This window comes from Pseudopodoces humilis, chromosome 4, assembly GCF_049639895.1.
Source record: "Pseudopodoces humilis isolate 2021_Gansu_Grassland_sample_001 chromosome 4, ASM4963989v1, whole genome shotgun sequence".
NCBI lineage: Eukaryota > Metazoa > Chordata > Aves > Passeriformes > Paridae > Pseudopodoces > Pseudopodoces humilis.
In genome coordinates, this window is record NC_142203.1 from 32,279,534 (window position 1) to 32,292,807 (window position 13,274).

Here is a 13,274-nt window from a genome sequence, read left to right on the forward strand (position 1 = left end):
TTTCCTTCACTGTTTTTGGTGGTTCTGTGATGTCTTCTTCATGTTGATTGTCTCTCTCTTTCTCTGTCTTTCTGAGAAAAAGGAGTAATCTGTACGTTTTATCCAGGTAGTAAAAGAATTAAAAGCTTTAGAAAAAGCTGCAAGAGTTCATGGTGTCAAGTTTCAGTCCAGCAGCAGCAGTAACTGAGCAGCTCTGCTTTCTTTTCCTCCTCCACCCGTTTTGTCCTCTGCGGCCTTATCCGGCCGAGGGAGGGGCGGGGGGGAAAGAGGAGGATATGACAGGGCCTTCTCAAAAGCCAGAAACAAAAGAGGACAAGAGAGCTCTGACTGTACTTCTTAAGGGGGTGTTTACAAGTTGACTTAACTTTTTAATGGTCAAAACTGCTGTCAATTTTAGAAATGACTGATAATTGGTCAGGAAGAAAAACTCCCATCAGCCACCAGCAGCTTCAACTTCCTTAACTCTCAAAGATGTCCTAAAAGTAAAGCTACCCCATGACAGGTGAGCCACTGCTAGGATGGGGACAGAGCACGTGTGCAGCAAGAAAGGAAGAGCTATCACAGCAGCTAGCTGCTATAGGTTGACAGTTTCTGGTTCTGCTTTGCTGGAGGTCAGTTTCCACAAGAAGTCTAGTGAATCCATTACTTTAGAAGCTTCAGAAGACCAGAGAAAGATGAAATCTTGGAACTGTTGACAAGAGGGAAGTCTTTGAGTCAAACACTCCTCTAACACCTTCTAGGGATGCTATTGGCAGCATTTTTGAACTTCATAATGAGACTGACAGAACTAGGCTAGCAAGGATCAGGAGAGGAGCAGACCCTGCAGGAGTACCAAACTCAAACACTATGGAACACTCAGTTTCACAGCACACACAGCAACATCCCTGCAATGGCAAGCCAAGGCTTGTAATTTAAATTGGCTTCCTGAGCAAGCTGGATCAGCTGTTTCTTCAGGTTTCTTCTGGCACATTAGAAGCATGCTGGACAATTGCATGTTGTCAGGGTGGGAGGGCAGTGACAATCCCATCTCCTGCAGAGTACTTGTGCTGTCCTGCTCCTCACCAGAGCCATGCACACAGAAACATGCCATTCACCAATTAATAATGGTTGCATCTGCCAGCACCATTCTATACCAGAAAACTTCACAGCCATTATTTTGTGTGTACCCAGAGCTTTGATTGGGAGCTGAAACCACTCCAGGAGAACAGCCAGCAGCTTTACAGATTAAAGGAGATGAGGAGTTCCTTCTGAGTTTTTCCTAAAAAGGATCCTTCTTAGATCGAGTCTTCACTTGCCTACGTGCTCCATTTTCCCTTCTTCAGAAAAAAAATCTACCGGAAGTCCTTCTCTTACCCTCATAAGAGAGGCAGTTCTGGGGCAGGGCAAATCATAGCCTCTCCAACATTACAGTAACCAGGTCAGGTGTCTACAATTGCAGACTTGGAAGTCTTCGATTGCTACAGGCTGCTCTGCACACTACATTGCACAGTGTTTCTGCTGCCTTTTTATAATCCCCCATTCAATCTGTTTTGTGTGCTTTGTTTGATATTGAATTTCTAGCCATGCTATTTATTTGTAATACATTCTGCTTATCTGGTGTAATTACTGATGTTTGCTAGCTTGACTCTTCCGGATTTCTATCTGCTGTGTTCTCCCAACTCAAGTCTTTCTAAATACACGTCAGAGTAGCCAGAGGCCTTGCATATGGCGAAGAAAGATGCACTTGACTTCAACATTATCCTCCTTTGCTGCAGTGAAGGACCAGAAGTAGGTATCAATAAGTTTTTCAGCATCTTTGCATGTTAGGAATAAGCTGACTAGCAGCAAAGGTGGTAGCATGTTCTGTACATGATACAAGGAGGTCTTTTAGCATCTTGGCACTGAGTAATCTATCATATATTCTTGTAAATCTATCAGATTATTCAAACTAGTAAGCAGAATATGAAAAACATTATCCAGTAGCAATGCCCTTTACCTAAGAGAATTCAATTTGCTTGCTAGCACTTCTCTTTCTTTCCCCATGCAATTCCAGCCATCATTCTTGTGTCATGTCTGTCCATCTCCTCCCTGCTTTTCACCCTTCTCCTTGGGGATCCCCAGTGGTAATCCTATACTTTTGTGCTTTTAACTTTTTAATAAACTTTCTCAATGTCACAGAGTGGCTTGTTCCCACCTATGAAAGATCCTGCTTGCCTATTCTTATTGTAGAGTATGGAGTCAAAAGATGCTTTCTGGGTGCCTTGTCAGGACACTCCCAGCAGAAGCTCACCCTTTGCCATGCCACATTCCCTCAGATTCCCGCCATCTGCAGTCCTTCATCACGATGTGTCCCCCACCATCCCTACAGGCTGCTCATATTCCTCTCTCCTGCCTCAGTCATGTCCATGTGCTCCTGCTGTCTTCCCTTTGGTTACTGATACACACTTAGGCCAGAGTTTGCCTTGGGCAATGGAAAAGCACTGCACCAGATCCTGTGCAAGAACCCCCCTCAGCTCAGTTCAGCTCAGCTCAGCTCAGCACAGCACTTAGAAAAGCTCAGCTCAGCACAGCACTTAGAAAATGCAGCTGCCAAACCCCAGGGCACACTGCAGCAATGCCTCTTCAACAGAAGAGACACTTCTGAAGAGCCACTTAGCTCCTAACAGGTTCAGTCAACCTAAACACAATGATGAGAACCACTTCTCTAACATTTGCACATCGCTCTGGAAGACACAGTGGAAATGGTTTGGATGTTCAGGCCATTTCTCCCTTGGTAAAGAAGGAAATACACAAAGTTATTTTGTTTGTTTTAATTGATCACTGGTTAAATTGTAATACATTTCAAAGCAAAATATTCTGTTCAAGGACATTGTACCAAACATTAAATCTACTTTTAAACAAGGCTTAATTTGACTATTTTACCTTATATACATATAGGTATAAGTTTCATTTCACTAGTAGCAAAATTACACAGTACATTGCATTTCCTGAAAGATGGCAAAAACAGGAATTGTCTGTTCTGTCCTTCCACACACTCCAAATCAGAAAAAAACACAGGTATTGAAAGTACAATCACAACTACGGGTAAATACAATAAGGACCTCAGAGCAAGCCAAGATCTTATGAGAGATGACAATCACTTCTAGAAATCTACATTGCAAATATACAGTACATTCCACTAAAGAGTTTTGGGAGTTCCCACAATGCCTCTTAATCCCCTTTTGGTAATAAAAGCTTCTATGACAACACATCCTTCATAAAAAGTACTGAATGAGTATTTTTGGAGCATATATTGTAAGCTTAATGCAGTCTAAACTGCAGTCCACAATTAGCTCACCCAAAGAGAAAGTAAGCAAGCATTGCAAGATTCATCAGGTTCAGAAGCAGAGCTCAGCTCCTCGTCATTGGGCTTCTGGGTGCGAGTGCTGCTCTGCACCAGGGACAGGCTCAAAGGGTGGGAAATGATACATTCCTTTTACAGCTTTTGCAGGTCAATCACCTGCAAGTTCTTGACAGAAAATGTCAACTGAGTCATACAAGATTAATTTGACCTTATTTACAAAGCAGCCATTACATTGCAATTGTTAGACAATTAAGGACACAGCTAAGGAGCAACAAGGTTTCCACATTTATGCTATCCCTGAAAACACTTCTGTGAGCAGCAGAGCGCAGCGGCCCAGCAAGTATGCAAACACACTGTGGTCGCTGGGGAAACTGCAGTCTGGCTTCAGGAAGTGGAATGGTGCACAGAACCCAGCAGCCCCAAAGGCCTGATGAGATTTCTGTTACGCTCAAACTCCGCTTTGGTTTGTGCAAAATATTCATCTTGTGCAGGTAGCTTTCACAAATAAACTGTTGCTCTGTGCTTGGCAAGACAAAAAGGGAGGAACTGTCCAGAATTACCAGGAACATGGAGGTAAACAAGGCATTTTTCATGAGCATTAGTTACCCTCACAACACCAAGGACTCTTCCACTGTTCCAAGGAAATGTACTTCATCAGCACTTTCAGAGGTTTTCTGTTTATTACTTGCTGAAGAAGCTACCACTGATTAACAAAATAGCTGAACTTGACCCAACTAACAAAGCTGAGGACCTTTTCCTTCCAGGCTTTATGTCTAACTAACCACTAATGCTCTTTGCTGCTCCTAAGGAACTCTGACAGAACTTGGAAACAAGCATGCCTGAGGTTGAAGATACCAACTGATTTCCTCTGGTTAGAAAACATCACTTGCCTCTATTAGGCAGACTCCAGCCACTCACTCTCTTAACACCAATTCTTCACAGATCTCTATTTTAAAAGTTATGTTACTGGACTCTCCAGATCTAACAGCAATGTAACACAAGCCATGTAACTAAAAATTAATGGAAGCCTGCCCAAACACTTTTAAAATCTGCTTTATGGAAACTTCTGGGCGGGGGGGATGGGGGGGGGGAAAGCTAGGGACTTGGTACTCCCACCTGTCACAGTCAGTTGGCAATGTTCTAAAAGGGCTGGAAAGCAAGCTGCAAATCAGGTTCTCTCTACTAATCTACACCTGTTTTTAGCAGAGGTAGGTAGTAATAAGTCTATGGAGAGAGAATTAGAAAGCAGTATTTGAGATGTACTTTAGAGCCCTGGTGGTTTTTCTCTACTGTGCCTTTAATCTATCTATCTATCTATCTTGGGCTGTTTTCCTTTTTTTTTCTTGCAATAACCATCTCTGCCTACTTACTTTTGGAAAGTGATCCTGGTAGGCTGCAAACAATATATGACATTAGTCAGGTGTTGTTACCAGACAGAGGGAACTATCAGAATGGGCCAGCAGGCCCCACGACTTGCTGCAAGAGTCAAGGAGGTGCTTCATAAGAGAACCTCAAGTGCCATACGCAAAGCCTGGTAGGCAGTGTATTAACCTGCTTGGCAACACCCTGTGACCTCATCTTCAAGCTTCATAGCCAGCAGAAGCAGATATAAAGTTCAGCTTTCAGGGCATGGCTTCAACACTTCAAAACTTAACTGTGCAATGAACAATTACTATGAATGGAAAACCAACATTTTAACCAAAGAAAGAATCCAGCCAAGCCTCTGATTAATCATGATTTTCTGAAGCCTGTTCTAAAAGCTTTTCAGTTTGTGGACACTAAGAATACAGCTACAGGGAAATGTGTGTGTCATGATCTGAGTGCACTCACAGTCCATGCAGCAGACAGTTAATGACCAAGAACAAAGCAAAAGGTTGAAAAGCCCTCATTCCCAGATTTTCTACCATTTTGTATTACTGTTTTAAGATTAATTCATACAACTGCTGGACGTTTTTCTTCCAAATGACCCTCTCCTATAAAAGCAACATTAAGACTCAATACACATTTATATGAAATATACTTTAACTTCCCTCTTCCCAGGTTCTTGTACCTAATATATGTCTTACACTAAGAAACACCTTTAGTGGTCCTCATGCTGCTTTGTGTTGCACAGAAAACAAAACTTCAGTTTATTATGTTCATATTCACCACTTGAAATTTTTTTTTAATTTCCAAATTACAGTTTGCTTACAGAACCTTAGTGAAATCCCCATTGTTTGCACATTCTTGTATGTAACACAGACAAATGACACAGTTACAAAAAATAAAAACAAAATCAAAACACCCTACCCAAAATAGTTTCATTGTCAAGAGTTATCGGTTTACCATACCAAGCCTCTCCCAGATTCTTAGCAGCAAATTTAAATTATGTAGAAAGGAGTACAACAGAGAAATCAGCCAGTTCCCCCACGGAGAACCAGAGCTGACTAAGCCATAAAATAAGCTGAGCGGCTCTGTCAACCCGACTGAAGTTCCAGAAATTATCTAATGGCTGTTGGAAGAATCCATAGCCAAACTTCTTGATTTTCTGTAATTTTTAAAAGAGAGAGCTAATTTCAAAAGATCTTCAGTTCCAAGTAAAATTCCTGCACTCATGTTTTCCCTGCTAACTTAAAATTACATCTAAGGTTCTTCTTTGATGTTTCAAGAAAATTTTGCAAGCAAGAGTAGAGAAATTTACCAAACATTAATGTAGACATCATCCTGAAAATGCTACCAAATATACAAAGCAGAGGAAGATGTTTTCCTCACAATTTTCATGTTTTAATTTTTTAAACACATATTTCAAGGAAAGAGCAATTAAAAATGTATGCTTCAAAATTAAGTTGCCTGTATGCACTGAATGAACATTGATTTTTAAAGCAGTCCTTCCTTATTCTAAGCAGCCCCCTCAGAAATGCTTTATCTCACAACTGTAAAATAGCACTATAGTCAAAGTCATTATATATATCTCTATGCATCTTTTTAAACCTATTACTAGACAGCATTTGGCCTAGAACTGTAAAGAGGTCTCCCATAAACCTATCCTACCAGCAGAAGCCTTCAATTTCCATGGTTGCAGAACACATACACAAAGAATTAATGAAGTGTCCAAAGGAAAAAAGATCAACTCTTACTTATAAACAGACAGCAAGTTACATACATTTATGAAGAAATCTACTGAGATTTAAGACTGCTTCAAAGCAGTAACTGAAATACAACAGCAGCTATGAATAATATATAACCTTCCTGATCCATAACTGATCCTAGCTTCACCTTAAAAAAATCACAGCAGCTGAATATATATGAAAATATACACAATCAAAACCTTTGATCAGAGGTTAATAAGTAACTGTGTTATATCAGAGCTAGAGACTAGACATGGCAAATGTTCAGCAGTCTCTAACCCACCAGCTCTCGGGCTGGTGCAGCAGTGGAAAATCTCATCCAACACACCTTCCAGGTGGAATTAGAATCTCATGTTTCCTGTTCAGATATTGCTAAGCTGAACAGTTACCTCTGATAATAATACAGCTTCCCTCTCAGTTAAGCATGCAAAATGTATAAAAAGGCAAGTGATCAAAATATCCCCTTGAATGCCCAACTGTCAGGTATCAAGAGACTGCTGCTGAAGATTTAATATCCCAGCACTAATTTTCAACATTTTCAAACTTGATATGAAAATTGCATTTTGTTATTACACAGAGTATAACAGTCATTGGTCATTTGCATCATCCCCCCCAGCACTAGTGAAAAAGTACCTTCCAAACAGGGATGAGAAAACATGGCAAGTTTTGTTACCAAGTTATGTCTCTACTCACCTCACACTAAGCAGTGCATGTCAATAGGTGAGCAGAAATTCAACAGTCTACCAAGACACCATGTTTTCACATGCACTGATGCCATGCGTATCTCAAAAACACAGAAGTTTCAAACATGCAGCAAAATGTTTGTTAAAGCATTTAAATGCTCACCAGATGATAATGAGTGATTCAATACTCAGACAAATCAAAGCAAAGGTTTTTGCTTACACTTCAAGTTTCAGAGTTACATTGTTTCTATCAGAGTATTTGAAGTGCAATGAAAGGAACATTCCACTGAATTCAGAAGCAAGAGACGCCATTTAAAGAACTAGGAAAATAAGCACAGGTCAGAGTACTGCAATAAATAAACAAAACAGCAGGAACAGGCAGACCTCAGAGTCAAAATTTCTTTTTAGATTCATGATATGTTAAAAACAAAATCAAAAAAGCCCACCAACCAACAAAAACAACAAAAACAATCAAGAACAACCCTGTCTGACTTTCCCACAGGTGGTGTCATTTTGGCTAAACAACTGTTACTCTGTTGTAAAGAACACAGACATTACCAGAAAACATTATTTACAGAATGATTATCAGATTGATTATATAAAATACAGATGAAAATATACACCCTTAGTTTTGAGATAAGCCAAGCAAATTCACTGCTGCTAACTAAAGCACTTTGAAGAAGGCGACAGGCACCAAATATCAAGATTGAATCACAAAACTACTCAAAGTAACAGACAAATTTGAGATGGTAGAGGTACAGCAAAGATCAATTAAGTTGGAATGATTTATAATAATACTAGCCTATCACTAATTACTTAACTTCATTAAAATTCTATTTTTCTTATACAAAACTGAAGAGAAACCTTTACTCCCAAACTGTGATCTCTACAGGTACTCAGCAGCTTTTTTCTTAATGCATCTATGTAATGCTTTGTACTCTACATCTTACAAAATACATCCCCACATTTAAGTGCATGACTAGAAACTGTGCTGAAATCGTGGAAAAGCGCTTCATAAATCTCAGGCGCAATAAAGTCACAACAATGCTCAGCTCCAGTTTCTGGAAGCAGTTCTGTGAAAGGTGAAATTTCAGAAAAGGGACTTTGATCCTTGGTTTTCGAACTCTGACCATGCATCATTCAATTCCATGAAGATCATTTTGGCATATTGCTCGTAGGGTTGTCCTGTGGCCTGGAAACACAGAGAACATACTATAAGCATAAAAATATTAGAAATTAGGTCATTTAGAAAAGATCCCATCCCTTTGATATTTGCTGTCTTATTCAAGAGCTAGAGACTGCTCTGTGAATATAATTTTACAGACAAAGAACTCTCTCCAACCTTATCCGAAGCTTGCCATGAGTATTTTAAACAAATCCAAATCCTTGGTTTCCTTACTTTACTTTCAAGCTTTCTGTACAATTCCTAAGTAATTGAAATTTAGCTGAAAACAATTTTCAAAGCTGTTCTTTTCATAGATGGTTTCAGTTACTATTGCTTACCAACCAAATTAAGTCATTTTTGGAATTGCTTTGTTGTGGACACAAAACAACATAGAATTTAGACTACTTCTTACTAAATGCAAGCCTGAAAATTCAAATCAGGTATATCCAATGCTTTTCTATCTAAAGCAAGAGTTCAGAACAAGAAGCTGCCTTGATACATTGGGATGCATTAAATATTTTTTAAAGACAGCTGTTAATGTAATATTCATTATGTATTTTTCATCTGATAATTTGTTGTAAGCTTACTTTTGTGAGTAAAAATGGTTTAGTAAATGAGGTTCATCAGGTTTTTATTACTAGTTTTGCTGTGGCAGTCTCTGAGTCTCCATACTAGCTCTGAAAGACTTGAGGTACCAGCTGACATAAATGAAACAGATTCCACTAGTCAGCATTAAATCTGCCATCTGTCAGTCGGAACCCTGCATGACTGACTTTGGTGCTCATTACAACCTTCACGCGATCTTTCATTTGTTAACACTTCCCTGTTGAATTCTGTGCTGTGTCAGGATGACAAGAATAATCCTGTACTACCTGAATGCAGTTGGACACCACATTCAGAAGACAATGGAAGCACAGTGAAGAACATCTAGGGTGCTGATTGAGAAGGCATTTGCCAGTAACCAGTATGGTGTGGGAAAAGCAGTTTGTATTCCTCCTATAATAAATGAGATCAGAGGAACACACTCACCTTATCAGGGTGAACCACAAGCACTGCTCTCCTGTAATACTTCTTGACTTGTTCAGGAGTTACTAAATCTGCCATGCTGACCGGTTTCCACTTACTTTCCCCTTCCCAAAGCACTGTATGAAGAGTGGATATTAATGCTCTGATATTCCTCTCCTTTCCTTCAATCCATTCAAGAATCTGGGAAAATCAGAATATACAGAACTGAATGCAGCACTGTAAGCATTCTCAGCCTCTACAGACATACACTTCACGCTCTGCAAATCTGTATGATTACAACTCAAGTACAGTTTCCTACTGCACTCACTCCCCAGACTCAATTGTCTTAGCCACCCAAAAGTGGTATTTTTCATCTACTTCTAGGGAACAGCTCATTGTTACTAGTTTATTGCAGAAATTCAGTCATTGCAGGAGAAATTACACAGATAGTTACATGTTACAAACCCCTGTAAAATTAATGTCAAGAAAAATGTCAGGAGTAATTAAAAACATCTGTTACAGTTAGATATTAATCTTGTCCCTGTCAGGGCACTCACACAAATATTACTTGATTTTTACAAAAGTGTAATTCTGTTTTAAAACTTCTGTTGTACAGGCTTTGTACAAAAGATCCCGTCTATTAATAATTCGTGTTTACTTAACCAATCTAAAGAGTTGCGCAGACTGAAGTGCTCTCTGAGATATCCCCAAAGTCAGAATAACTTTTCAGACTTTTAACAGCAATATTCAAGCCGTAATATGGGGATACAGTGTTTTCATTGAACACTTACTATTACCAATGAAGAAGGTAACTAAATGTCTATACTTATTTCCATTTGTGGTGATTTAAGTTAAAAGGTGCCCATGCAAGCTATGCACTCTCTCTTCAGGAAGGACACTTTGTGATAACAAATTTCAGCATCCCTTTAAAGTTTGTTTACAAACTTTTCTAAAGCACCATAAAGACTAAAAAACTGGAAGTGTATTAATATGTGAAGTTATCAATGACTAATGGGTCAAAAAATGTGAACAAGCAAGGAACACCTCCCAAACTAGTTATACAGCCTGTCTCCAGAATTGCACCTTCTAGTAATTTCTTAGGACAGCAGCAGCACTTGTTAATCAGGAAATGAAAGTACATGGTCACCCTGAAGACAGCTATTCTCATACACCTCATTTTTAAAGTGTATTTTTGTATGATCAGCTAAATCCATCCATTCTAAACCATGACCCTTTAGTTTCTCTGTTAGTCATGGTAACCTTCTGCTCTGTTATCAGCAGCTCTAAGCATAAGATCAGATTTCCACTTAAACCGAAATCACTGTTAAACAAACCTTGAGTTTCAAGGGGTCCATATCTTTAGACATCTCTTGTTTTCTCATCTCAGCAATTGTCTTTGGTCCCTTTTTATCAGATTTCGCTGAGAATCCTTGATTAGATAAGAGATCCTCAAAGTCATTTTCTGAAACTTTTGGCTTTTGACCTATAAAAAGAGAAAAAACATTAAATGAAAAGTTTCACAGGAGAATACATTAACAGGGGAAATATATTTCCCTTAGAGACACCTGGATGGCATTTATCACTACCACGATAAATATCCTTCAGTGACGCCAAAAGCAACAAAACTAAGAAGGACAGAAATAAAAGGGATAAATAATTAACAAACTTTCAGTCCAGCAGAGCTGACAACCTCACATGCTAAGCCCTGACTAAATACTTGCATGTCCTCCTTTTTTAGAAAATTGACTAGATTTAGAGAGTACACATCTATCCATGATTTTGGAAACGGCTCCACTTTTCCACCATAAGTTAGCTCCAAATGCTATGCATTTGTTTTTCAAGTACTGCTTGAAAGCAATTTTTCAAGCAACCATATACTCAATACTATCGTTGAAAGTATGTAGTCAATATCTAAGCATGTTGAAACTTATCCAGAATAATGAAGGGATAAAATAGCAATATGAATATTTACTACAGAATCAACAAATTTCCGAGAACAGTAGAATAACTGAGCTCTGAAGAGGCCTCTGGCTCTGTCTATTACAATCCCCACTCAAAGAGGGGACAACCAGGTACATTTCTTAGGTCCTTGTCCAGGTGAGGTTCATCTGTTTTTAAGGGAAAGGGATTACGTTTGTCCTGTTTCAGCATTTCATCATGCCAAATTGATTCTTTTGCCCTGTTCTACAGACTTTCCCATGTTTCAACCTATGCCCACTGCCTCTCCATCCTGAAACCTCTGTCCAGATATGGACCAACTGACTAAGTCCAATTTAAAGAAGTAACTGGTATTCACTTATATGCCAGTTTAAGGGAGGCATAATCCTAATACCAACATACCAGAAAATAAAATTTTCCAAGAAAGATCATACAGAAGAGGCCAAGCCTATCCCTACAACTCCATGTTTGCCTACTCAGTTGGAACATGTTAAAGGACTGTATAATTCCATCTGGTCCTGTCCCTGTGTCTCTTTCAGACACAAGAATTTTCAGTGATTTTCACCTCAGTCTTTCTCAAGATAAACTACTGCTCTTCAGCTAGGGAAAACACTGTATCCCCTTACCTTTTCCCCTTACCTTTGTATCACAGGCTGACATGGAGGAACATTATCAACCATCTCACCCTGGATGAATCAAATTTACCTTTCTAAACTCACTGACACAAAACCAAATACCCATGTGGGTGACTTACTTATAGTTTTGAGATTTTGAGATTTTATCCCCAAACTCACATATACTTGCACCATCTTCAGCTTGTCTGTTATATACTGGGATGGCCTTGGAAAGGCATACCAAATTTGCCAAATATTTTTCTGTTTCTTACTAGACACAACTTAAATGTAAATAAAAATATGAAGGTAGAATACCTTCTGCAGGTAACAGCACACCCAACTAACTTCACATGGGATATTATAAATAATACACATTCAGAAAACTTACCAAAGCTTGGGGCTCTGACTCCTCTTTCTTCTCGTCCTCCAATAACACTCATGTTTACTGTGTAGTTGGGCTTAGCTGTTGTGCTGGACTTAGTTTGGGACTGCCATGAAGTACTTGGTGGTTTGGGGGATTTCTGCCACTGATTTCCCAGCTTCTGAGATGAAGCAGTCTTCTGACTAAATCCATTACCCAAGAGTCCACCAGTGGATGAACCTAACAATAAATACTAAGTTAGTTGTTCAGTTCAATGCTGTCACCTGTTTAATACAAGTAAGACTTTGGTCTTGACATATAACCACATAGCTCACAGCAATATCACCATTCAAGAGAAAATGTACCAGGAAATTGTGGGTAAAATCAACATTAACAAGTAACTTGGATGGCAGGAGGCTTTACTGAAAGTCTTCTCTTACAACTCAAGGACTCAACCATCCGTTTTAGCAAAAACATGCACCCTTATCTGAAGGTTCAGGCACAGGAGAAAATTTGGCTGTGGCAGTAGTTCTGCCTCCCACTTCACTATATTTCTGCTAAAATGCAGTGCATAATAAATAACTAATTACAAAAAATTATAACAGAATTAGAATATTTTCAAATGAATGCTTTCAAAGTCTCTAGTCATTCCTTGCACTACTGTTTAAGGAAGATGAGAAGATTAATCTACAGCAGAATTCACAGGGAATATACTGCACATGAGTAAGAAAAGCACTGCAGTCTGCAGGAGATACTATAATCTCTGCAATCCTCCTGTGGCATAGGCCAGGATTGTCTGGGTATACACAGCAATGTAAACTTGATTTGCTCTTTCAAAAATGGCTCCTCACACTTCTGCTCTCCTGATACCTCCCTTTTGTAGTGGCTGCTCATACTTCTAACTGGCAGAAGAGGATGTCTCCCCAGGGCCACGTACAAGATACCATGCTATATCTTGAAATACCACCCCTGATAAAACCCAGTATTGCAATACAACACCTAATAAAATCTAGGAATGCACTGTTTTTTCATTAAATCACTCAACTGCAGTCAACTCCGTTTTCAGTCATTGATAACTT

At 39.2% G+C, this 13,274-nt stretch overlaps 1 protein-coding gene across 2 annotated transcripts in view; it reads right to left on the reverse strand.

Annotated features, from left to right (window-relative positions):
• Window positions 1-2,774: 2,774 nt before the first annotated feature.
• GAK (cyclin G associated kinase) overlaps window positions 2,775-13,274 on the reverse strand; it is a 68,198-nt gene continuing 57,698 nt past the window's right edge. For both annotated transcript variants that reach the window (XM_014259657.2, XM_005530910.3), the window contains exons 25-28: window positions 12,223-12,435; window positions 10,617-10,765; window positions 9,307-9,483; window positions 2,775-8,304 (exon numbers count right to left, since the gene is read on the reverse strand). In XM_014259657.2, the coding sequence (XP_014115132.1) occupies window positions 8,203-8,304; window positions 9,307-9,483; window positions 10,617-10,765; window positions 12,223-12,435 (641 nt within the window). In that variant the 3' untranslated portion in view covers window positions 2,775-8,202. The remainder of the gene's footprint in view (window positions 8,305-9,306; window positions 9,484-10,616; window positions 10,766-12,222; window positions 12,436-13,274) is intronic.